This window comes from Pan troglodytes, chromosome 10 (genome assembly GCF_028858775.2).
Source record: "Pan troglodytes isolate AG18354 chromosome 10, NHGRI_mPanTro3-v2.0_pri, whole genome shotgun sequence".
Taxonomy (NCBI): domain Eukaryota; kingdom Metazoa; phylum Chordata; class Mammalia; order Primates; family Hominidae; genus Pan; species Pan troglodytes.
In genome coordinates this window covers 124,307,999-124,333,720 of record NC_072408.2, presented here as the reverse complement: position 1 = coordinate 124,333,720, position 25,722 = coordinate 124,307,999, and the positions used below count along the sequence as shown (strand labels likewise).

The following is a 25,722-nucleotide window of genomic DNA, read 5'->3' as shown; positions in this document are numbered from 1 at the left end:
TCAGGGAGAGTGTTCCATCTGCTTCCCCAAAGCAGAAGATTTCATTAGCACTTGGAACTATGTGATTGTCTCGTGGTGATAAATCGTTCTTGTCTATTAGTTAAGAGAGCTTAGAAATGTGTTTGTTTATCTCACAGCTAATACGAATTCAGCATCTTCAATACACTTTTATCTCGTAATGATGGTCCTTGCCCTTTGAGGAAGGGACTGTTATTATCCTCATTTTACACGTGTGGACAGTGAGACTTGGAGCTTCTACAAATAGCCAAGGGCAGAGCAAAGATTTGACCCTAGAGGATCAGCTTCTAGACTCTAGGCTCTGAGCTACTGTGCTAATATTTGATAAAGCAACTCCAGTGGTGGCTTGTCCCTGAATGTCATCAAATTGTTTCTGAAAGTGGATTCACCAATACAGACTCATCTGACTATATCCCTGCCCTCTTCATTTACTTGAGGATGCAAATCTCTGTGTCCCCTGCCCCCAACACCGCTTGGCCCCCTATTCCAGGCACTATTCCCCAACGGAGTAAGTGCTAATGTTAGAAACCTTCAAGTGTCCAAGACCCCTGGCCTCTGGCGAGTAGATTAGAAGTAAAAGGAATTGTCAGGGAACTGGCAGTGAAGTCCAGAAAATTTCTTTTATATAATTTTTTCCTAAATACAGAAGTTAATTCATGCTTGTGGTAGGTAGAATAATTCGCAAAAGATGTCCATGTCTTGATCTCAGAATCTGGGAAGATGCTGCTTTACAGGACAGTAGGAACTTTGAAGATATGATTAAGTTATGGATCTTGAGATGGGAGGATTATCTTAGCTTATCTGGGCAGTCCCTAAATATAATCACAAAGGTCCTTATCAGAGGGAAGCAAGAAGGTCAAAGGCAGAAGAAGGAGATGGCACAACAGAAGCAGAGGTTGGAGTGATGGAGCCATGAGCCAACAAATGCAGGCAGCCTCAAACAACGGAAAAGACAAGGAATAGATTTTCCCGGAGCCTTCAGAAGGAACTAAGCTTGATTTCAGCCCTGTAAGACTTATTTCAGACTTTTGTCCTCCAGAACTGTAAGAGGATACATTTGTGTTGTTTTACTAAGTTTGTAGTAATTTGTTACAGGCACAAAAAAGAAAACTGATACGATGCTCGTTGCAGAAAATTAGGAAAGTACAGAAAAAGCACAAAGGATTTTTTAAGCCACTGTAATCATTCTGCCAAAAGGGGAAAAAATTAATATTTTGGATTATGGCTTTGCAGAGTTTTTCTGTGTGTGTGTGTGTAATTATGCATTTCACAAAAATGGTATTGTAGTCAGAATGTCTGTTTGAGTTGGAGCAGTCTGATTTTAGGGAGTGTGAGATGTCAGATGGGAGGGTTGGCATGGATGTTCAGAGTTCTGGTTTCTTTACACATGTTTGCAGTCCCTTGTCTGCAGGGATGTCTGCAGAAGTATGGAAACTCTTGAAGGTGGGCAGAGAATGACCATGTGGTGGCTGTAAGAGCTCAGTCTGGTCCCTGAAGCGATGTCTCCTTGGGGACACTCACTTTGATGTTTTCTTTCTTTTGCAAGCATCCCACTACTACAAATACAAGCAGCAGTTCATCTTCCCAGGTGAGTTTCATGTGAGCTGGAAGCAGCCCCTTCTGAACAAGCCCCGCTGCATTGCAGGAGTTTCTGGGATGAATGGAGGCAGATGTTGTGGGGGTGCCTAAGATCAAAGAGGGTAGTGGAGTCACCACACTCCAGGATAATGGCTGAACATGGAAGTGGAGAAGAAAGAGTGGGCACAGTGGGACCCAAGGAGGTCCCAAGGCACCGTGGAAAGGCCTGAGAGGGTGGAGTGCTGTAGAACACTGGGCGAGGGTGAGGAGGGGTCTAGAGCCATGTGGCAGGAAAGAGATGGTCATAGGGTCCTGAGCTGGGTACTGAGAAGATGTGAAACCAAGGGGCTTTATCATCCCAAAGGGAATCCAGGAGAAAGAAAGATTCAGAGATGACCAATGAATGCTTCAGGCTAGATATTTGGGGGTTCTGGCAGCCCCCTACTCAACAATGAGGAATTTTGTTGAGGATGTCATCCAGAACCCTGGTCCAGCTGAGCAGGTAGAGTTCAGGTGGTCCAGGAAAGGAGAAAGGAGATTGGCCAAGGGCAGAGATCCAAGATCTGGTGAAAAGTTGGCTGCCATGTCGCCCAGGAATCAGGCCTTTGTGGGGGTTGTGGACTTCACATTTTTTTCTGAGTGTCCAATCTCTGGTTTTCAGATGTGGTGCCAGTGCCGGAGACGCCGACCCGGGCGCCCCAGGTCATCCTGCATCCGGTGACCTCGAATCCAATGTAAGTGAGACAGAGACATCTTCCCCCTTTCCCAAGCTTCCCAGCCCTGGCCCTACAATCCACTCAGGTTCCCTATCTTCTTTCCTTCTCTTCCTGGAACTGATGGAGTTGGGGGCAGAGGGAGATGTACAAGGGGGTCAGAGAGACATAGGGAATAACTTAGGCAAAGAGAAAGGGCGTGACAGCTCAGACAGAGAGATGGAGAGAGAGGCAATGCTGTTCCTCACGAGCAGCTATGCCTTGTGTCTCTGCCCCTGCCTGTCAAATGCAATTTCCAGGGGCTGGACCGTTTCCTAAGGACCCATAACCTCCCTGTGATTAGGAAGAAAACTTTCCCCAGGTGATAGCTAGTACTTAATGAAAGGGCAATTATTCCATGTCACTGAACATGGAATAACTTTCAAAAGTCTCATTTAGGCTTATGGAATCAGCAAACTATAGCCCATGGGACAGATCCAACCTCCTGCTTGTTTTTATTTAAAGTTTTATTGGAACACAGCCATGCCTATTTGTTTACAATGTATTGTGCATGGTTCTTTCTCCATGCAGCAGCAGAATTGAGTAGTTGTAATAGAATCTGTATGGCTTGCAAAGCCAAAAATATTTACTCTATGACCCTTTGCAGAAAGAAATTTGCTAACCTCTGGTTTATATTATTATAAAAATAATATAAGCTAATTTTGGAAAATTTGGGCTATTCTTTAAAAAGGGAAAGGCAAAATAATCACTCATGATCTCACCACTGTTAGAACTTCTATGTGTGTTCTTTCCATTTATATTTTACATAGTTATGACCCACAATATATGCAAGCAGCTACCATCCTGCTTTGTTATCTTTATGCTGAACATCACGTTTTATGAATATTATTTTAGCCTCTCCATAGACATTGTTGGTTTTTGTTTTTTGTTTGTTTGTTTTGAGACAGAGTCTCACTCTGTCACCCAGGCTGCAATGCAGTGGTGCAATCACGGTTCACTGCAGCCTCAGCCTCCTGGGCTCAAATGATCCTCCCAGCTCAGCCTCCCGAGTAGCTGGGATTACAGGTGTGTGCCACCACACCCAACTAATTTTTGTGTTTTTTAAAAAATTTTTTATTTTTGTAGAGACAGGGATTCACCATGTTGCCTAGGTGGGTCTCAAACTCCTAGGTGCAAGTGATCATTCCACCTCAGCCTCCCAAAGTGCTGGGATTACAGGCATGAGCCACTGCACCTGTCTGATATTGTTTTTAATGGCTGTAAAATGACATATTGATGTAGAATAATTTTCTTAACCATTTTCCTATTGCTGGATTTTACATTGCTTCCCATATTTCACTGTTGTAAATAATGCTGCAATGAACATCTTTGTGCATAGCATCCTTAGGAAACAGACCCTCTTTTCAGGTGGTTTATTGCTTGTGCAGCAGAAGTGAAGTCACCTTGGCCAGGCGCAGTGGCTCACGCCTGTAATCCCAGCACTTTGGGAGGCCAAGGTAGGAGGATCACCTGAGGTCAGGAGTTGGAGACCAGCCTAGCCAACCTGGTGAAACCCCGTCTATATTAAAAATACAAACATTAGTCAGGCGTGGTGGCACACAACTGTAATCGCAGCTACTCGGGAGGCTGAGGCAGGAGAATTGCTTGAACCCAGGAGGTGGAGGTTCAGTGAGGTGGGATTGTGCCACTGCACTCCAGCCTGGTCAACAGAGGGAGACTCTGTCTAAAGAAGAAAAAAGTGATGTCACAAAGTCACCTCCTTAACTTCTTTGGTTGTGATGGAAGCCTGGGGCTTGCTAGGATTTGACCAGTTTCCTAACTCACCTTTGTGCCTACTTAGTTTTTCTTCTGGGTCCCCTAACTGCTTCATTTTTTCTGACTGGTCTTATGGACTTTGTTAAAGACTTACATGGTACATCTCTGAAATCAAAGGAGCAGCAACTTGCCGGGGGATATGGTGCTGACATCTAGCTCGAGATCATTTCTCTGCTTCACATAAACCAATTCTACAATTTGTGCAAGATGAACTCCAGGTTATTAACTGACAGCCCAGAGGTACCAGCGAAAAACAGAGTCAATAGCTGCTTGCGATCTGCTTAAATGTGCGTGGAGTGATGGCAAGTCTTTGCAGAAGGAAATACTTGAATAGCCCTGGCTGCTGGAATCACGCCTTGATGCAGAGAGGAGGGTGGCCTGTTTTGGTTTTGGGCATGAGGAGGGACTCCAGCTGCATTGTCCCAGCCAAGTCTCCCCCAGGGCATCAAGTTCTCAGCATGTCAGCTGTCATCGTGCAGGTTCATTCCACTTTCCCAGGCTGTGCTATGAATAATTGGTTAATACCATGGCAAATGCCACTTTGTGGTTGACCTTTCTTTCTCCTTCTTTTAGTTCTTGTGGTCTTTCAGACTCTTTCACCAGGACCCCCTCCAGCAAGTGGATTGACTCTGTGGAGTCAGCCACTTCCTGCAATCTGAGGGTCAGGATAGGGGAGGTCCCCCAAATGAGGATGGAGAAGGGGGAATCTACTGGGGAAATAGGAAAGGAGGGGTGGGGTATTCATTGTGATTCTTTTTTCTCACCTGTCTCAGCTCTTCCATGCCTTCAATAGCCCAGTTCTGTCTCCCTGCTGCACTTCAAAAACACGTGCACATCCTCAAGTCTAAACCCTGCAACATACCTCTAATGCACACTGTACCCAACATCCATCACATGTCAAATGTCACATGCATTTGACAGTCCCCTCACACCTCTAATGCACACCCAATTATACTATCGGCATACAGCATCCCCCTTGACATCCTGTGTGTACACCCAACTCACATGCACATAAGACAACCCTGCACAAAGCACATCCCATAATACCTACGCAGTGCTCACACAAATTGTGACGCCCCGCCAGCATCTATACCCAACATGTTTGCTTACTAAGAACAGAACTGCAGCTCATGAGCTTATGAATGCATCTCACACACACACACACACACACTCACACACACTTGTGTCTTCCAGCTCAATATGGTCTTTTTATTTTCATTCCACACATCCTAATTCCATGTGATTGGCAAGACCTACCTCAAACACTGGGAACTTTCAAATACACCCAGTAATTCTCTCATCTTGGAATTCCCACGACACTCCATTTATCCAATTCATACCTAACTTTTGGCCTTATTACTTTTAGCCTCCCTGCATAGTATCTACATACTGGCTTTAGTTCCTTCAGTAGGAACACAATATTCCTGAAGGTCAGAAGCCATGCCAGTTTCAATTCTATATCCCTCCAAGGGCCTAACACTGTTCCTGGCACACACATCTATTAAATAGTCGCATGAATGCATGAATGAACAGACAAACAAGAACACTGAGATCCTTCCAAGAAATTCCAAATTTGTGTGAACTTCGGAGATCTGATTAATTCTTTCCTGGCAAACACATACAGCTCTGAGGACTTATCTACCCAGGGCATTTAGGCCAATTTATAAGAAAGCTGCTAGATAAGTTGAAACCAAAGCAATGAAGAAAAATGAGCCCTGAGCAGCCCGGAAAATCAACTTAAAACAAGGTCCTTGCGCACTGTGTTGTGTGTGTGTGTGTCTGTGTGTGTCTGTGTGTGTGTGTGTCTGTGTGTGTGTGTGTGTGTCGAGGTTATGCATTATTTCAGACACACCTGTTGAAATGAAATGTGAGATAAAGGCTTGGTGGTAAAGACCTCCGATCTGGGGATTCTTCATACATAGCTAAACTCAGTATATAGACCTGCCTTTTCACCTAGGGATCACGTTTATTTTTCTTTCTTTACAGCTTGGAAGGAAATCCATTACTTCAAATTGAAGTGGAGCCAACATCGGAGGTGAGAATCAGAGAGCAGTGAAGCGACATTTTCCAGGGACTGCCCAGAACTTGGCAAAGCCGACTGACGTTTTGGATGACGCAGAGGGCTTGGGGTCAGGTGGGGGCTGTGGTGGCCCTGACTGATGGATATTCTAACTCTGGGACAATTAGCAAGCAGTGGCCCTCCCAGCACTGAGTCTAATGGGCCATTATATGGCATGCATCATGGAAAAGCCAGTTGTGCGGAAATTGTCAAGAGATTTGCATTCTTAGTTGAAAGATCAGCTCAGGGCCGGGTGAATACCAAGGGGGATGTGCCCCGCTGCCTTTGAAAGAATATGTGGGAAGAGGTGGGGGCCTCAGGGATGCTGGGCTTAGAAGTGTTGAGAATGCTCTGGGGCTTCTTCCCACCTGCCTAAGTGGCTGCAGAAATACATGAAATGCCCTGGCTGGAAACCATGGAGTCCTGGCCCCTCAGCTCTGCGACTGCTCTGGGTCTCATACTGAAAGGAATCGAGTCAGGGCTTCCAAGGAAAATCATGTTCCTTTCTGGGACTATTTTGGTTGTTGAAAAATGATCCCGGGAGAAATCAATGTCCCCTGTATTGTTTCTCCTGAATGTGCCATCAGGGGCAGCTTGCCCAGGTATTTTGGGTCAGGAAGAGCTGTACCCAGTCAAGAAGCCACGTTCTCAGGCTGTTTCATCAGGTCCCAGGGTCTCTGGGAATCCCCGCTGGCCCTGGCACCTGCTGCTCCCACAATTCTGCAGGAGAATCGAAGAGGCAGTTCGCCCCCAAGCACCCCTAGATATCATGCTGGTAAGGTGGGTCCCTACACCTTGAGCATTTAACTCTAGTGGTAGTTACGCCAAAGTATGCCTGAGTCGTGGGTGTGCATGATAAAAATGCAGATTCCTGGTCCTGGCCTGCTGATATTTTGATCCAATAGTGCTGGGTGGGGCCCAGGAATCTGCATTTTCTCGGGCCTCCCAGTCGGTGTTTAATACAGATGGTCAGGTCTGTACAAAGAACTTAACAGGCCTTCATCTAAAACCTCACACCGGCCCTGGGGCAGATTTTATTACCCCCACTTTACAATGAGGAAAGGCAGCCTCAGGGAAGTAAAGCAACTGGCTCAAGGTCATACAGAGGCCAGATTTCAGCTCTCTTTGTCTGATTGTTAAGCCCATTCTGTTAACCCCTCACTCTCATGTCTCCTACCCTCCCAGCTGCTGTAGGAGCCTCAGACAGCTAGCTTGTAGCTCTGACCTCTCCCAATTTTTGAATCATCAATTCCAAATTCCCTGGGGGAAGCAAAAGATACTCCATGTTGGCAGTTGTCATGTGTTACATGCAGATGCACGATGTACCCATTGTTTTAGCCTGTCTAGCCTGTCAACTTTATCACATGCACGTAAACAGCCAAACCAAAAGACTATGGAAGAATAGGAAGGCCATCGGATATTCAAGTCCAGAGACCTGGATCTTAGTCCCTCTTCTGCCTGGCTGCATGACCTGGAGTGAGTCACTTCCCAGGGCAACATATGGGACTTTCGGTGCTAAAACCAGGAAGATTCCAGCAAACTAGAATGGGCGATCCCTATAACACTTCTCTCTGAGCCTCAGTATCCCCCCATTTAGCACAAGAGAGGTGGATGATCATGATCTCCCTTTCAGCACCTTCACTGTAGTATGATTCTAGACCACATTCTAGAGCTGGGGAAACAGAGGGACGTATGTCTGCACAAGCTCCAAATGCATGTAGAGATGTGTCCAGACCTACGCATGTGCACGGGACCCAGCAGGACCACGAGGGAGGCTGGGGCAGTGGCAGACACAATTCTGACCTCTCTCCCACTCCGGCCACAGAATGAAGAGGTCCATGATGAGGCCGAGGAGTCAGAGGATGACTTCGAGGAGATGAACCTGTCCCTCCTCTCGGCCCGGAGCTTCCCACGCAAGGCCAGCCAGACCAGCATCTTCCTTCAGGAGTGGGACATCCCCTTTGAGCAGCTGGAGATCGGCGAGCTCATTGGAAAGGGCCGCTTTGGGCAAGTGTACCACGGCCGCTGGCATGGCGAGGTGGCCATCCGGCTGATTGACATTGAGAGGGACAACGAGGACCAGCTCAAGGCCTTCAAGCGGGAGGTGATGGCCTACAGGCAGACACGGCATGAGAACGTGGTGCTTTTCATGGGTGCCTGCATGAGCCCGCCTCACCTGGCCATCATCACCAGGTCAGTTCCACCTGGGCTTCTACCCAGGGATTGGCAAAACTCTGCTTCTGGCATGGTTGAGAAGTGGTTTTCTGCTTACTTGACCACTCTGGTTAATAGACCATCTCTAGTTCTACCATGCACAGTTTACTTACATGGTTTAAGATTTAAGATTCCAGAAAATACTTTATTTATTTGTTTTTTTAGAGACAGGGTCTCCGTCTGTTGCCCAGGCTTGAATGCAGTGGTATGATCATAGCTCACAGCAGCCTTGAACTCCTGGACTCAAGAGATCCTTTCGCTTCAGCCTCCCAAATAGCTGGTGCTACAGGTGTGTGCCATCACACCTGGCTAATTTTTTAATTTTTTGGTAGAGATGGGGTCTTGCTATGTTGCCCAGGATGGTCTCAAACTCCTGGCCTCAAGCAATCCTCCTGCCTTGACCTCCCAGACTGCTGGGATTACAGGCCTGTAAGCTACCATGCCTAACCCCAGAAAATATTTTTAATGCTAAAACTCTTTAGCAAAACCAAAGACTACTAAATGGGGAATTAGAAACATCGGGTCTAGTTCCCCCTCTATTCCAAGTATTTGTGTAACAGCTTCTCCAAGAGTCACTTTCTCCGTATGTGAAATTAGTATATTCAACTAAATCAGGAGTCAGCCAACTTTTTTTGTAAGGGGCCCAATAGTAAATATTTTCAGCTTTGTGGGTTGTACAGTTTCTGTAGCAGCTACTCTACTCAGCCACTGTAGTCTGAAAGCGGCTATAGACAATCTGCAAATGAAATTGCAGGGCTGTGTCCCAGTAAAACGTCATTTACAAACCCAGGGAGTGGGCTGTATTTGGCCCATGGGCCGTAGTCTGCAAACCCCAGATTAAGATCCTTTTTCTTTTTGAGACAGAGTTTCACTCTTCTTGCCCAGGCTGGAGTGCAATGGTGTGATCTCGGCTCACTGCAACCTCCACCTCCCGGGTTCAAGCGATTCTCCTGCCTCAGCACCTAAGTAGCTGAGATTACAGGCATGTGCCACCATGCCTGGCTAATTTTGTATTTTTAGTAGAGACAGGGTTTCGCCATTTTGGTCAGGCTGGTCTTGTTCTCCTGACCTCAGATGATCCGCCCGCCTTGGCCTCCCAAAGTGCTGGGATGACAAGCATGAGCCAAGATTCTGATAAGTGTTACTCTGGTTTTCATGAAAGTTGCAGAGCACATTTGCAGTCTTTACCATTGTGGTTTGGAATATCCAGGATCTGTGGTCTATGGGTACAAAGAAGGGATAGTTCATAGAGAACTAACATTGTGAAAATGTTTCTTGGACTTTCCCAGATTTGCTCTCTGGCCTCTCCCAGAGGCTTGAGGCATTGGGAGAAAAATAGCTTTGGTTTTGATGCAACAGTTGTGAAACAATCCTTTGGTTTGTTTTTAAACTCTGGCACTGACTCCCCTGTAACATAAGGACTGGCCTCTGCAGTGGCATTCTTAGTATGACCTGTGATGCCAAGGGCCTGTTAGGAGCTCTCTCCTTGCTCTACTCAGTGAGACCCCAAATGCACAAGTCTTGCATCTTACCAGGCCCAGAACAGATGCTGTGGGCTCAGAGAAGAGCTGGTGTGTCTTTGATCTCTTCCCTTGTGAGACAAAACCTTCTTAAGTCCACTTATAAGAACTTGGTGATTGGTAGAAGGTACATTATATTCTGTATCCATAGATGATGCAGATGGTGGGTTGACTGGAGTGACTCATGCTTTGAATGATAAGCGCTGGTGAAAGATTAGAGATCTAGGGATGGGCCTCCAAGCCTCCTTAAATCAGGGTAAAAATGGTGGTTCTCAACTCTGCACAAGACAGAAGTGGCTCTGAAGCAATCAGCCCAGGTAATCTTCAGGGGCTGAGCTGTTCTGAGTTTAAGCTTTTGCTGAGTACTACTCCACAACTTAGTGGTTTCTCTCTATCCTATGGATAGTTCTGGGCTGAGCCAGACTCAGTAGCTGGGTTCTTGTAGTTGGCTATGGTCAGCTCTGGGTCAACAAGGGGATAGTCAGTCTTAGATGCCCTCATTTGTGTGTCTGCTGGTTGGCAGATTGTCAGGGGATATCCTCAACAGCCTAGCTCAGGCTCATTCTCATGGCGGTCTCAGGTTTCCAAGTGTAGCAAGAGGTCAAGACCTACATCTGTTGGCCAAAGCAACTCCTATTATCCACTAGATTCAAGGCATGGAGACACAGCCTCTACTTCTGAATGGGAAGATCTGCAATGTCCCACTGCAAGGACATGGATGCAGGGTGGGGACAATCTGTGGCTATTTTTGCGATTTACTACAGAGAGGCCCTTAGCTCCCTTTCCTTCCCTTTCTTACCCAGTATATATCATCATCTTTTAGCAGCAGTCAATAGCCTGTTACTTGGGATACACAAGTCTGGTTGGAGGGTGGTCTTTTCCCCACCCCTGGCCTTCTCTCCATTGCTCCCATCTTAAGCTCTTATCCCATCTTTCTGTCTGGTCAGTTCCTTACCACCCTCCTGCCTCCCTGTTCAGCATTACCTATGAAGCCTAATCCCCATGCCTCCCTCACCCAATTCTCAAAGGCTAGCAAGTTGGAAATAGACAAACTCAGCAGCCATCCTTGAAAAACGAGTGGTCATTATGAAAATGTGTTGCTCATCCTGCAAGCCAGCTGCATTTGCGGCCCTCTTCTATTATGTACAAAATTCTGAGCCCCCCTCCCCAAGCGCCATAACTGCCTACAGATTTCACAAATAGCCCAGCCTTTTCCTGGCACCACGATAAAGACTCTGCAGCTTTGGGATGTGTAATTGGTCTCTGAAGTGTTTTGGTATTTTGTGTGAGGATGCCAGATGAGCCCCAAAGAAGTGGCATTGATTCCATATTATTGTGTTGTTATATATTTATCTTAGGGAGGGGCTCTGTGCATCCCTCCTTCTGTTCAGCACTGTCCACTTGTTGGCTCTCCAGGTTTCTTATCTGCACGTTCAGTTTGAAACCAAATATTTGAGTAATTTGATTAATCACTTGCATTCGCACGATTGGCTGGCAGAGGTTGATGGTTGGACAATAGCCAACCAACTGGAACCATTTTTGGACCCTAGATTTATTTTACAGGGGACATAAGACCAGATAATTACCTGGCATATTCTGGATCAATTCACAGTGGCACATTCTAGCCAATTACTTAGTAATTATCATCGAAGTTAACAAGTATTTCTAAGATTAGCTTCCTTGCAATGCAATATGTGTGGCTCTTGGGGAATGAGTAATAACCAACTAGTTACCCAATTGCTATAGCCACAAATGCTATTAGCAGCAGGATTGCTAAATTGTTTCACAATTGGGTCGTTATGGGATTATTGCAAAGCTATCGACGGTCTGCGCAATCACTCATGTTAAAAACTCCAAGTGAAATCTGAAAGCCAATAGAGTTGAGTGAAAGTGTCTCTCACCCTTCTACCTTGCTACCTAGCGTTTCACAAGCCTTAGTTTCTCCTTCTGTAAAATGAGCAGGTGGAAGCGGATGTTTCTTGCAGTGTCCTGCCAACTCTGACAGTATTCTTTGCTTGTCTGATAATGAGCTGTGTTTGAGAAGCAGCTGGGAACAGTGCATCTCAAAGATGGCGTACCTGGACCTTCCTGCACCAGAGTCCTAGGAGAGGAAAGTTGTAAAAATGCAGATTCCAGAAAAAAGACTGTGATGGTGGCAGGTTAGGGCAAAGGGGAGAAGGTGAGGGTAGAGAAGCTGTCAGGAGCAAGACTGGAGAGGGCAGGGGTTCTCAAGCCTGGTGGAGGAAGGGGAGCTTTTAATACAGTAACAGTGCCTGGCCCTGCCCCAGAGCACAGTCTCTCATCTTCAGCACTACTGATATTTGGGGTCAGAAAAGCCTTTGTGGTGGGGACTGTAGGATGTTTGGCAGCGTCCCTGGCCTCTACTCACTAGATGCCAGTAGCACTAAGCCTCAAGTTGTGACAACCAAAATGCCCCCGAGACATTGTCCAGAGTGCAGGGGACTCTATCACACAGCCAGGTTTGAACCCTCAGTTATAGAATCCCTGGTGAGGAGTCCTGATTTTATGCCAAGGGCAGTGAGCAGCCATTGGAGGGCTGTAGGCAGGGGTGTGACATGGTGTTGTTGGAGGACAAGAATGAGGAAGCCTCAAAAATAAAGGGTGGGTGCACAAAGGGAGATATTTTGCCTAGTGCAAAGGCAACAACAGTTTAAGGAAATGATCTGCTTATCTGCCCTAACTTCCCATTGTAATCAAAGAGCTGATGATCTTGGTGGACACTCAGTGTCCTTGCTTTCACCCCATTTTGCTGCCCTCGGTCAGACTGGCAAACCCTGTGTTATGAAGATCACCATATTAGGGTTGCTGTTTTGACAGTGGGTAAGGCTCTGAACCAGCAGAAGCCAAGCCATGCTAGGTGGCATGGCTGAGCCTTTTTGCTGAAATCAGTTCCCTGGTTGTGGGGTAGAACCAAGACAGAGCCCTCAAAAATAAACCAAAAGAGCAGCAGATTCCATCAGCTTTCAGCAAGTGCTTTGCTTCAGGCCAGGCGTGGTGAGGTTCTCCGTTTATCCTTGTGCCTATTTTACAGGTGAGAAAACTGAGGTCAGAAAGGCAGAGGGAGCCCTTGCCCAAATCATAGAACAAATAACTGGCAGAACTGGGAATAAGCAAATGTATATCTAAATACTAGTCTGGTAGGTTCCTTCTTTGCCAATGGCCGCCTTAGCTACACCAAGGGGAATGGGCTTCATCTGTGAGCACTCTGGTGACACAGAGATTCTGCATTTTTGGTCATATCACAATCACCTGGAGAAATTGATCACAATTCAGGGCTGAGGCCCCATCCTACTTCAATTAGCTTGGACCTCTATCCTTTTTAGTAAGTGCCAGGGGATTTTGTTCACGCCACAGTTTAAGAACCACTGGCCTATTAGAACTGAGTTTCATTTTTGTAGCCTTGATTTTCTGGTGTTTATGTGCTTCTCCAATACCCTGTAAATTCCTGTGGCACCAGCACAACCATGCACACGCACACGTGCACACACACACGTGCACACACACACTTGCTCCTCTTCTATATATACGCTAAATTACACACCATCTTCTCTTCTTTCTCTCCTGTTCTCTTTCCCACATCCCCTCAAAGAAATGCACACACTCTATCTTTCCCTGCAAAACACTCATTCCACAAATATTAGCAACTCACAAAATTGCTGTGCAGAACTCAGAGAACGTACAGTCCCTCACAGAAGCCCCCACGTCACCCCCTTCCCCACTCCCCAAATTATTTTGTAGAACTCTAAAATTATGTAAATCTGTGCTTCGTATCATGTGGTTCCCTAACAAGCCTTACCTGTGAACTTGTTAGAAGTGTTAATTCTCTCTCCCACCCTCCCCCGCTGAATCAGAACCTCTGCGGGTGTGTCCAACAAGCTGGGTTTTAAGAAGCCCTATATGGAATTCTGGTTCATGCTCAATTGTGAGACTTGCTGCTTTAAAGAAAGCGGGTCCTTCTTCCCACCTGGAGCAAACTGCCTTTACAACTGCCAAGAGCTTCGGGCACACCTTGGAAACCTCTTCTCTCAGGCACTACTGAGAGGTGTGCAGCTGAGTCCAAAATGGGTGAGGGCCTAGAATGACCCAATATCAGCACCTGCAGGGGCCTGAGAGCCATCTGTTAGCTTCAGTGCTAGCACATTCCACTAACGCGCCTTCCACAGACATTCATCGGACCCCGGCACAGTGCCAGACCACATGATAGACACTCAGAACACAGTGTCTACAGTTTGTACCGTGGACTTTGCATTCCAGAAGAGACAGACAATAACAAGTTAAACAAACACGTAAGATCATTAAAGCATCGTAATAAGTGCTGTGAAGGCCACAGTCAGGGTGATCGATGGGTCAGAGTGATGGGAGGGCTACTTTGAAGAGGGGCTCAGAGGGGGCTTCGTAGGGGAAGTGACATTTGAGCTAGGATCTAGCAATGAAGAGGCATTGGCCATGCCAAGAGGCAGAGAAAGAGCAGTTCAGGTAGAGGTACTGCAGGTGCAAAGGCCCTGGGGTAGGAATGAGATTGGTACGTTTGAGGAGCTATAGAAAGGGGCTGCAGAGGCCAGATAATTGCAAGGCTTTGAATGCCATAGAAAGGAATGTAGCGTTTATCCTAAGGCAATGGGAAGCCCACGTAAGGTTTTAAATGGCAGCTGCCCACACTACTCTGGGGGTTTCCTGATGGCCAAGATCCTACCTCCTCTTGCACTCAGCTGGTTGGTTCAATGTGTCAAAATGCATATGGGTTAGAATAGTGATGGCATCAAGGAAACCCAGTGCCAAAGGGCACAAGCCGAGAGAAAAGGCTCTGGGGTATCCTGTCAGTTTGCCATTTCCACCTATGTGGGGCTCTCAGGAACGATACCCGTGAATTTCATCAGGATCCTTTCCCAGGGATTGGGGTAGGATGGGGCGAGGTATTAGGGGCATTACCTAAACATCTTGTAATTGAGGGGCTCAGACTGTGTGCCCCAGGAAAAAAGAGGAAGGAAGAACTGGATTTCCCCATGCCCCGCAGGATGATTTTTAAAATTTCTCATTTGGCACATGTCACCAATCCCCTCGCTGGGTTCCCAGAGTCTGAGAGGCATCTTCTCAGTTATGTGAGGTTAACTGTTGCCTGCGTGCATGAAATATCCAGCACTTACCCATCTGCTAGGGACAAGGTAGTAATGAAATCCCATGGGGCCTCATTTGCACAGCATTTTAAATCCAGTAAATATCAGGAACTACTTAGTAGATTATTTATTTCCAACTCCAAATCAGTTCCTGTTCCATGCTTTCAAATATAATAGCACCAAGCTGCTATATTTGACAGACGCATGGAGAACCCTGCCTTCTGTTAAGGTGGTAACTCAATCAACTTGCTTTTTCTGTAACTCCTGTACTTGTGGTCTTTCTAATTTTTGTTTCCCTTCAGGCCAGTTTGATTGTCCTAAATATAACGTACAGGAGTTGGGGGGCCTGAGCACATGAAGATTCCGTCCCCATCATCGAGTGGAAGCGGCTTCCTTTTATGTTCAAAAAGCTGAATCGCTTTCCCTTTATAAAGCACAGCTGAAAAGGTTTTTTGTCTGTGGCTGCCTTTAATTGTGCTGAAATGTAAAGCACCCTGGGACTTTTGTGAAGGAAGCGCTATAAATGTACAGCATCATTATCATTATTATTATCAGCATCATCTCATGTACATTGCATACGCCTGTGTAATCCATCCTATGAGCAGCAGAGGATTTGCATGGCTGAAGACCTCACCACTGGCCACCACTCTCCTCGAATCTCAAAGTTCCTGAATTAGCATGTGTGACATCTGTCATCACTTTAAAAAACTGTGTATCTTATTACACAAGTGAATGACTTGTTTGCAATTGCAAATGCAGATCAGCAGAAAGAAGAAAATGAAATTCACCCATAATGCCTCCAGCCAGAGAGAATGACATTAACATCTTAGTGTATATCCATCCAGGCATTTGTCCCAGAATATGTGTAAATTCACACTTTGTATTGGTCAGGGTAATGGTAGCTGCTGTAACAAATAAGTCTTAAAACATGAAGTGGTTTAACGCAATATAAGTTTATTTCTTGTTCATGTAATAGTCCAAGATGCAAGTTTTTGGATGGTAGGTGGCTTTTCTCCACGTATGGGGGGATCCAAACCATGTCCTTCTTTTGGATTTGCCTTCTTCTAAGCTGCACAGTCCTCTGCCTCTAGCTGAGGAAAAAGGAAGGGGCATGGAACATCCTATGGAGGGGAGTGGTCTGTGAGCCGCCTACAAGTGGTACACATCACTTCACTTATGTGCCATTGGCTGGTGCTGAGTCTGTTGGCCATACCTAACTGCAAAGAAGACTGGAAAATAGCTAACTGTATTCCCAGGAGGAAAACAGTGGGATTTATGAACAGCCAGGAGCTCTGAGACACACATTCATCTTTATGGATAGATCTTCTTCTCCCATGAGAAATAGACTCATACCAGCAACCCTGTTTCATGACTTGCTATATTCACTAAACAGTATGTGTATGAAACACTCCCCTTTGGCATTTGGGTCTATTGCAAATTTCTTCACTCCTGCTTGTCTTAATTTCTCCACATATAGAATGGGGATAACATTTATCTCTTTTGCAAGATGGTGATAAGAATTAGAGATGTATATGAAAAGACTATAGCATAGTGCCTCCTGTAACTGGAGTGCTCAATAACTTTTATCTCCTATAAAATGATGCTATAATAATAATGATATAATAACAACAATAATAATAATGGTAGCAGCAAATGGTAGAAGTCATGTATTTTCTCTCAGGTGCCAAAACATCTTTGACACTACAAACAGCAAGTGTTTTGTGTTTATTATAATACCAAATGATAGGAGTCAGTGGCTGCAGTTTGATTGCTTGGATTTGTGTCCCAGCTGTGCTCCTGGCTTGCACCCTGCCCAAGTTACTGAACCTCTGTAAGCTTTGAGCCATCCAGAGGGAGATCTCGAGTAGGGAGCTAGATATCCTGGTCTCAAGCTTGGACAAAAGGTTGGGACTAGAAATAACCATGTATGAGTCATCTGCATAGACATGGTGATGGAAGTCATGGACTTCCTCTGAAGCTGAGGTCATCTGGGGAAAAGAGGAGGGTTGCCTGAGGATGAAGCCCAGACCACCTGAAGCCCGGAACACCTGCAGCATTGTGGCCCGGTTGAGATGGGAAATTCCGCAAGGGGACCAAGAAGAAGTGGCTGGATGGTAGAGGCAACCAGAGGAGCATGAAGTCAGGAAGCCAACCCAAAATTGTTCCCACTGTGCAGCTTCTCCCATCTCTGTCTCCTCTTATTACATTGCTGTGTTTTATTTTATTTTTGAAACAAGGTCTTGGTCTGTCACCCAGGCTGGAGTGCAGTGGCACAATCTCAGTTCACTGCAACCTGCGCCTCCTGGATTCAAGTAATTCTCCTGCCTTAGCCTCCCCAGTAGCTGGGATTACAGGCACATGCCACCTCACCCAACTAATTTTTGTGTTTTTAGTACAGACGGGGTTTCGCCATGTTGGCCAGCCTTGTCTCGAACTCCTGACCTCAAATGATCTGCCCGCCTCAGCCTCCCAAAGTGCTGGGATTACAGGCGTGAGCCACCACGCCTGGCCTGCATTTTATTTTCATCAAGGTGCTTCTCATCATAAGATAATTATTATTTTGTTCTTCTATGTTTGCTCAGTTACTTTTTCCCCTGCATCCCCTCCCCCACCTTAGAACATAAGCCCCAGGAGAGCAAGGATCTCAGCTATTTGACTCACCTCTGTATCCCCAGCCCCCAAAATACTAGGTCCTCCATACATACTTGTTGAATGGATGAATACGTTTACAAAAATGCATTCACACGCATTAGCACAGCCTGCTCCTCTAGGCAAGTGTAGCAGCAGACAATGAATGGTGCTATTTACTTAGAATCACTGGGAAATGAGTAGACATAAAGAAAATATAGTACGCACTGGAGGGATGACTATAGGATGTGGGAGAAGTAACAGTGATGAAAAGAAAAGAGATGCCAAGTATGTGATGTAAGTTATAACAGTGCAGTAAAGGAGTATTTCCCCACTCACTTACTGTGTATAGGGTCCAGTGCCTGATGATGGAAATAGAGAGAGGAAGGCATGATGTCTGCCTGTCATGGAGCTCACAGACAAGGAAATTAACTGGATGATTCTCCAACGGTGTCGTGATCTCTGCAATAAGATCCCAGGGGTACGTGGGGACCTGGAACCTGCCCCTTATCCAACCAAGTAATTAGGCAGATGGATAAGAAGGGAGTGACATTCCTAATGGAGGGGACAGCATATGCAAAGGCTTAGAGGTAGGAGGTAGCAAGGCCAGGGGAGGGGCAAGAGCTGGAGTAGAGGATATATATGGGGAGTAGCAAGAGATATGAAACTAGAGAGATCTGACCGGGTGCGGTGGCTCACACCGGTAATTGCAGCACTTTGGGAGGCCAAGGTGGGAAGATCTCTTGAGCCCAGGAGTTCAAGACCAGCCTGGGCAGCACAGGGACACCCCATCTCTACAAAAATTAAAAAACTAGCCAGATGTGATGGTGTGCTCCTGTAGTCCCAGCGAGTTGGGAGGCTGAGACAGAAGGATTGCTTGAGCCTGGGAGACTGAGGCTGCAGTGAGAAAGCCATGATCATACCACTGCACTCCAGCTTGGGCAACAGAGTGAAACCCTGTCTCAAAAAAAAAAAAAAAAAAAAAGGGGGAGAGAGAGAGAAACCAAAGAGATCTTAAAGGACCTTTCAAGTCAGGCTAAGGAACTTGAACCTTTCTCCCAAAGGCAGTCAGGGGAGCCACCCAGGGATTAAACCAGAGGAGGGACACAGTCTGGTTTGCATTTTATAAAGACTATTTTGGGACATTCCCTCTTCTTAAGAGAGCTTGCAGTAGGGTTGGTGATGTATTCCCCTCCTCCAAAAATGGTGTGGACGGTTAGTGTTGCTCCTAATCAGACATTAGCAGGAACAAATGCAGGCTTCAATGCCCTAGGTTCTAAGAGATTTTTGGCATGCCTCCCGTAGGGGAAAGCAACAGGGAGTTGGCAGGCCTTTGGAAATGAAGGCATTTTCAACAGCTTTCACTATTTACCAACGTTAAAAATAGCCAGCTGCATTTGCATGTTTTGAAGGCAAGTGTGGGCAACATCGGGCCCTTAACATGTGTTCCAGAAAGCAAAGGGATGGTTTCCTCAGTATTGCCGGCAGGCAGTGGTTAAACAAAGATTTGGGAGTATGGGGACAGCTTTACATAGGGAGACAACGTTGTAATTAACAACCCTCTGAAGTAGGTACCATGCAATCCATTTCCTTGTCTGTAAATAGGGGAATTGAACGGTACCTGCTTCAAGGGATCATGAAAGAGATTCAAAAGACAGAAAAACCAGTAATTCATGCAGGTTGGTCAGATTGCAGGGAATCAGCTTTTAATTACGATTTTGCCCAAGGTCATAAGCTAGGAAGAGACTGTCTGATTCATACTGAAGCTTGTATCCATCCACCCTCTCGTCCTCTTTCCCTTTCTAGCCGTGCCTGAGTCCATCCCACTTTCTTATGTCCCACGGACACCTTAAGAACTCCCCACTGCTGGGTCCTATTCCCTGGGAAGGACAACAACTGACCTACCTCCAAATCAGGTTCATTGTCCAAACCACCAAACCTGCCTGGCTTGTGACTTGTTGAGTTGGCAGCAGGCACAAATTGAAACCCTGCCACTTGTCCCTTTCCCTCTCCTTCCCCAGCGGCAGATGCTGGGGTGGTGAGAGTGGGAAGGGCAAAATCAGTGTGTCTGCACTGTTCAGAAACTTGCTGGGCCCCAGACTTTGGTTTGATGTATTCCCAACCTGGCTCCAGTTGCTTGATCACTGCTCAGCTTTGGCCTTGCCCCCTGCCTGATCATGTTTAAGATAATTAAGTCCATAAATCAAATAATAAATAGATATTGACTCCTTGTCATGGAGTATATCAGGATTGATTGACCACTGGGAATACTGCTTTCCTCAATCAATGGGGAGCAGTGAGGATAAATAAATCTTGATAATGACTGGCAAGAGGAAAATCAATAGATGTATTAATATATGCATTGAGATCATATATCTTTGTGACATAAGAATTTGTTTGGCAGAAGAGGGAAACGAGATGGAGGGAGGACAGACAGAATGACTCAGTATCCCCAGACTCAAACACAGCACCTGCACAAAGTAGGTGCTCACTGATTTTTTTTGGGGGGGGGGTGGGCGGTGAACTACAGAAATCCTAGGAGAGGTTTTCCTCCGAGAGAAACTGTATTTAGTGTTTGCTTTTTTTTGTTGTCTAGATGTCCAGTGCCCAGAAATCCCTTCTGCCTATGGGCAGCGAGGTTCTGTTAATGTTTGGCCTTCTGGTGTCACTGGAAGAAAATAGAGGAGGGAAAGGTGGGACATGATGTCAGCTTGGGACCAGGATACTGAAGTTAGGCTCAGGGAGCAAAATCAAGAGACTTTGGCTGGGGATGTTGAATGTGAGGTGCCTCTAAGTCTAAGTCTATTAAGAGGTGATGTTAAGTAGACATTTAGATATCTCGCTGTTCAGAGATGAGTTCTAGACTGGAGATATTAGCCTGGGAGCCATTCATGCTGGGTGGTATTAGAAAGCATGGGTATTAGAAGGCATGGATTTCACGCTGAAACGTGCATCAGAAGCTTATGGAGGGCTTTTGAAAATACAGATTGCTGGGTCCTACCCCCAGACTTTCTCATTCTGTAGGTCTGGGAGGGGCCTGGGAATATGCATTTTAACAATGTTTAACAGTCATCCCAGGTGATACGGATGCTGCAGGTCTGGGGACCCCACTTTGAGAACCAGCAGCTTTGTTAGGGGAAAGAAAAAGCTGAGAAGAGAAGAGGACACAGCATTCCTGCGAGGAAGACTGATAGGAACCAGAGAATTGAGCAAAACCAGGAAGAGGGTATTGTCATGGAAGCTTGGGACACTCAGTGTCCAGCAAGGGGAGTGGTCAGCAGCTTAGAGGCTGGTGTTGAAAGGACAAATGGGATGCAACTAGACAAGCGTCCCTCAGAACTCTTGCAGCCTTAACATCTTGTTAGGCTGTGGTTTTACCACTGCATGCAGACTTCCTTTATTCACCTGCCCAGTGACATTTGACAACTCAACCTGTAATTTGACAATTCAACCTGTAATTGCATACCATGTACATTTCCAGTGTAGGGCTAGGGTTCAGTTGGGAGTGGAGCTCTTCACCCTCTGAACCAGGTTAGTGGGACTATTTCAGTTATCGGAGTCATCGGAGGGATCAAGGACAGAACTGGAAGATCCTTTCCCAGCAACAGTTCCCAGCAGGAGAGAGCTAAAATTCACCAGAATGGCAGTGTGGGGTCGCTGAGACAGGAAATGCATTGACTTCCAGGAGACATGTCCTCTCTGGGGACTGAGCAGTATTGTTTTCCAAACTGATCATTGATGTTTGCCACCACTGTCCTTTAAAAATACGGAAGGGAAGTTGGTCACTTGGGCGAATCATTTTTCATATGAAAGAGGGCTTCCTTGTGAAATGGCACTGTGGATATTTATTAAGGAAACAGATTCCTTGAGCAACTACTGCACACTAGGCACTGTGGTAAGGACTTTGTAGATACTGCTTTTTAAAATCGTTATCCTGTTTTACAGATGAGAAAGCTGGGGATTAGAGAGGTAAGGTGGCTTGTTCAAAGACATATAGCTGGTGTCAGGCTAAGCTAGGGCATAACCTTGACCTCTGATTTCAGAGCTTGAGTCCTAACCCTGCCAGGCTGTACTGGGTCATCTTAAAGAATGCATAAAATCTTTGTTTGGTTATTCTTTTTGGCTATTCTCCATGCCTTCCCAAGATGAATTTCATAGGTCATTGCCGTAGTCTGGCCACTTCTCTTACTCTTGGGTATAAAGTAAAATTTGTAAGAATTTTCCGCCATATAGAAATTTTGAACTGGAAAGAAATGTTCTTCCACATCAGAGTTGAGCACCTGTGTGTCCGCCAGTGCCTGGCCTTGTGGATCATCAGGAAACAGAAGCCAAGTGGTCACCAAAAGAGCCTGTAGGGGAATGCTTGGTTTGCTAGTTGTTCTGGGTTTTGAGTAATTGAACTTTAGTGCAGATTTGCTAACACAAGTTTTTCTTTTGTGTTGGTAATCACTTAGACTATCTGAGCCTCAGTTTCTGCATCCGTTCAATGGAGGTAGTAATAGTCTAACAGTCCCTACCTGGTGGGATAAATGTGAAGATTAAATGAATTGATAGACATAAGGCTCTGAAAATAGTGCCTGGTATACATCAAGTGCTAGATTAGTGTTGACATCTGCTGCTGTTGTTGTGGATTTATTTATTTTTTTATTTTTTGAGACAGGGTCTCAGTCTGTTGCCCAGCCTGGAATGCAGTGGTGCGATCTCAGCTCACTGCAACCTCCACCCGCCGGGTTCAAACAGTTCTCCAGTCTCAGCCTCCCGAGTAGTTGGGACCACAGGCACATGCCACCATGGCTGGCTAATTTTTGTATTTTTGGTAGAGACAGGATTTCTCCATGTTGCCCAGGCTGTTCTCAAATGCCTAAGCTCAAAGCAACCTATCTGCCTTGGCCTCCCAAAGTGCTGGGATTACAGGCATGAGCCACTGCTTCCGGCCTGTCGCAGATATTGTTACTGCTAGCACTGTACCACAGGTACTCAATGGAGGTGACGTAAATACAACACTCTTGTCCCTTGCTGCAGTAGAAAGAATATTGGGTATGGAGTTAGATGTCCTGGATGAATGTTCTAGCCTTGTCACTTGCTGGCTGTGTCACCTTGGACAAAATCACCTCACCTCTCTGAGACTTAGTGTTCTCATCTATCATGTAGAGGTAACTGTGCATTTCTCTAGGTGGTTGGGCAAAACTGAAAATTCTTCATAAAGTAACCAAGACTACAGAAATGTGGAATAATCTTTTAAATCACGTAGTAATAATAATAGTTTAAGAAGTATTGACTGTGTGTCCAGAACTGTTCTAAGCACTTTGACTTTTTCCACGTATCAGTGGGCTTGGTGCTTTTGGTATTGATGGAACTAGGATTTGAGCTCATGCCTGCTGTTGTCAAAGCAAGTATACATAAGCACCTTATTGCTGAAGAGAACTTTCTTCTTGAGTTGGCAGGTGTAGGTGACCAAAATTTAAAGTTAGAACTGCAACTGAGGGGACCCACAGTCAGTGCCTCTATAGTCTCCAGGGAAGTGTCTGTCCTTGCTCTGAGACTGAGTGATGAGAAGCAGAGGCCCTTCTCCCCAGCCCTCTTGTCATCTTCTCCCTTTGATGGCAGTAGAAAGTGTGCAGCTGAGAAGTCACTCTTGCTTTAAATCAAAAGATTCGACTTCGAGTCCTCTTCAAAAGAAGATTGTTTCTTCTAGGTGTTTAAAAGACTGAGAGGAACCTCGAGAAGGGAACAGATCAGGTATCTTCAAAGGCAAAGAAGGGGGTCACAAGCATCCTCAGAATTTCCCCAGCTGAGACCAGTCCCTCCAAGGCTGTTATTAGCACAGCCCTTCGGGACTTGGAGGCGCAGATCAAGGATTCTCGGCAGACTTGTTTGGAAGTGTTTGTAGACCATTGAGGACTGTCAGAGCGTCTCAGTTCCCTGGGTCTGATCTCTCTCTGAGCAACAAGGGCTGCCTTTGACAAGTTCTCATAGCTAGAGACACAGCACTGAAGCTCAGTGGATTATTATTCTATCTTGTCAATAAGCTGCAGTTGCTAGGCTCAGCTGGCCTTGCAGCCCTTCCTTCTGCAGGGTTTGGTTTGTGTGCTTTCCTACCTCCCTGCTCTCTTTCTTTCGGTCCCTTTTCCAGCCTTGGTGCTGCCCTATCCCTAGGCCTTATCTCACCACCTGGCTCCTGAATTGGAGGGGAAAACACGGTGCTGTTTGCCTGGCATTCAGAGGGTTGGGCCTTCCATCAGGTGCTGAATACAAAGAGGGAAGGGGATGGAAGGAGGAGGGGGCCAAGAGTTCACGTTCTTCTTCTACCACTGTGTGACTCTAGACAAGCCTTTCAACCTTCTAGCTCTGTTTTCTTCTTTTCGAAATGATTATAACATTATCTGCTTCATCTTTAGCTGGACCTTGCACCTCCTTGTCTGGACCTGTTTGACCTAAGCTGAACCCTCAGAAGTGAATGATCACTCATCCATCCATCCTCCTATCAATTCAACCATCTTATATCCCCCAGACCCCTTACCTGTCCCCCTGCCCATCCAATCACCCTCTGAACCATCCATCTATTCAATATAAGCCCACCTACCATCCATCCACTCATCCATCCCATCCACCCACCCACCCTCTCATCCATTCATTCAACATCCATCCACCCACCTTCACATCCACCCATCTGTTTAACATCCACCTATCCATCTACCCATTCACCTACCCACTAACCACCTATCCAGCCACCCATCCATCTACCCACAATTAATCTACCCATCCACTCATTTATCTACCCATGCACCCACCCTCTCATCCATCCATCTGTTTAACATCCACCTATCCATTTACCCATTCATCCTCAGTCCACCTATCCACTTCCCACCCATCCATCTTCCCACCATTAATCTAGCCATCCACCCATCCATTCACCTACCCTCTCATCCATCTATCTGTTCAACACCCAGCTATCCACCTACCTACCCACCCATCTTTTAATCACCATTAATCAATCCATCCATCCATCTTCCCACTCTCCAACCCTCCCACCTATCCATTCATGCACCCATCCACTCACCCATCATTACTCTAGCCACCTAGCTGTTCAGCAAATAGTTGTTGAAATCTTACTCTCTAACGTGCAATCCCAGGTGCTAGAAGTTTGTGAGTGGAGCTTTTCTTCTGGGATGTGATGAAAGCATGCAGTGTGTCACAATTAAAGCCAATTCCTTGAGGCAAGACATGATGGCCAGTAGCATGGGAAGGCTGTGGTCAGCATCATTCTGGTATCACGTGTTTAGAGCCAACAACAAATAAGTCTAGGGGAGCATCAGTAGATGGGAATTTTAGTGAACTGCACATCTGTGGATCACATTCCCTGATATAAACATAAAACAGACTCCCCCTCAAAGGAAAATACAGGCAGCAGGACTAAAATAATCAGAATTGTCTTTTCCTGCAGGTTTCCTTCCCTTTGGATCTAACTTTTGTGGAACTCAAGGCTGATGAGTGTAGAGGTCTAAGACCCTGGGAAGATGACAAGGGAGGGTGGCTTTTTATCTCACCCTGGGAGGTGATGATAAATGGAGGGGAAAAGGATAGACTTGGGCCATGGGGACAGGGAGAGAAGGTGCCAGTTTAGCAGGCCCTGAGGTAGTTCAGCCTGATTTCCAATAGGAGTGGGGGTGGGGGCTGCTCACTGCCTATTTTATACCCCATTAACTCCCAACTCATAACAATTTATCAGCAATCAGCAGCAGGCTGGAGTTTACTTACTCATTATTTATAGAGAAAGTGTTTGCTAAGCAAATCAGTAGTTCAAACAAGATCGCAGGGGGGTAGGTTTAACCCACTCAAGAAAACCAATCAGAATAAGAGCCTCAGCACATTCCTGTCTGAAGGCAGATGGGGCTGCTGGTGACAGAAGGACACCAGCCAGCCTTCACGGCCCTCGCTTTGCAACTCCAGAAGCCTTCACTTTATCTCAAAATGGTCTCTAAGGAGTACACCTTGGCCTCTTTCTGCCCCATCCAGTCTGAATTTGACATTTGGCTCTATGT

At 46.1% G+C, this 25,722-nt stretch overlaps 1 protein-coding gene across 3 annotated transcripts in view; it reads left to right on the top strand.

Annotated features, from left to right (window-relative positions):
* KSR2 (kinase suppressor of ras 2) overlaps positions 1-25,722 on the top strand; it is a 506,130-nt gene that overhangs the window by 439,610 nt on the left and 40,798 nt on the right. For all 3 annotated transcript variants that reach the window (XM_009426349.5, XM_063785031.1, XM_063785032.1), the window contains exons 11-14: positions 1,565-1,606; positions 2,258-2,330; positions 6,111-6,159; positions 8,009-8,376. In XM_009426349.5, the coding sequence (XP_009424624.1) occupies positions 1,565-1,606; positions 2,258-2,330; positions 6,111-6,159; positions 8,009-8,376 (532 nt within the window). The remainder of the gene's footprint in view (positions 1-1,564; positions 1,607-2,257; positions 2,331-6,110; positions 6,160-8,008; positions 8,377-25,722) is intronic.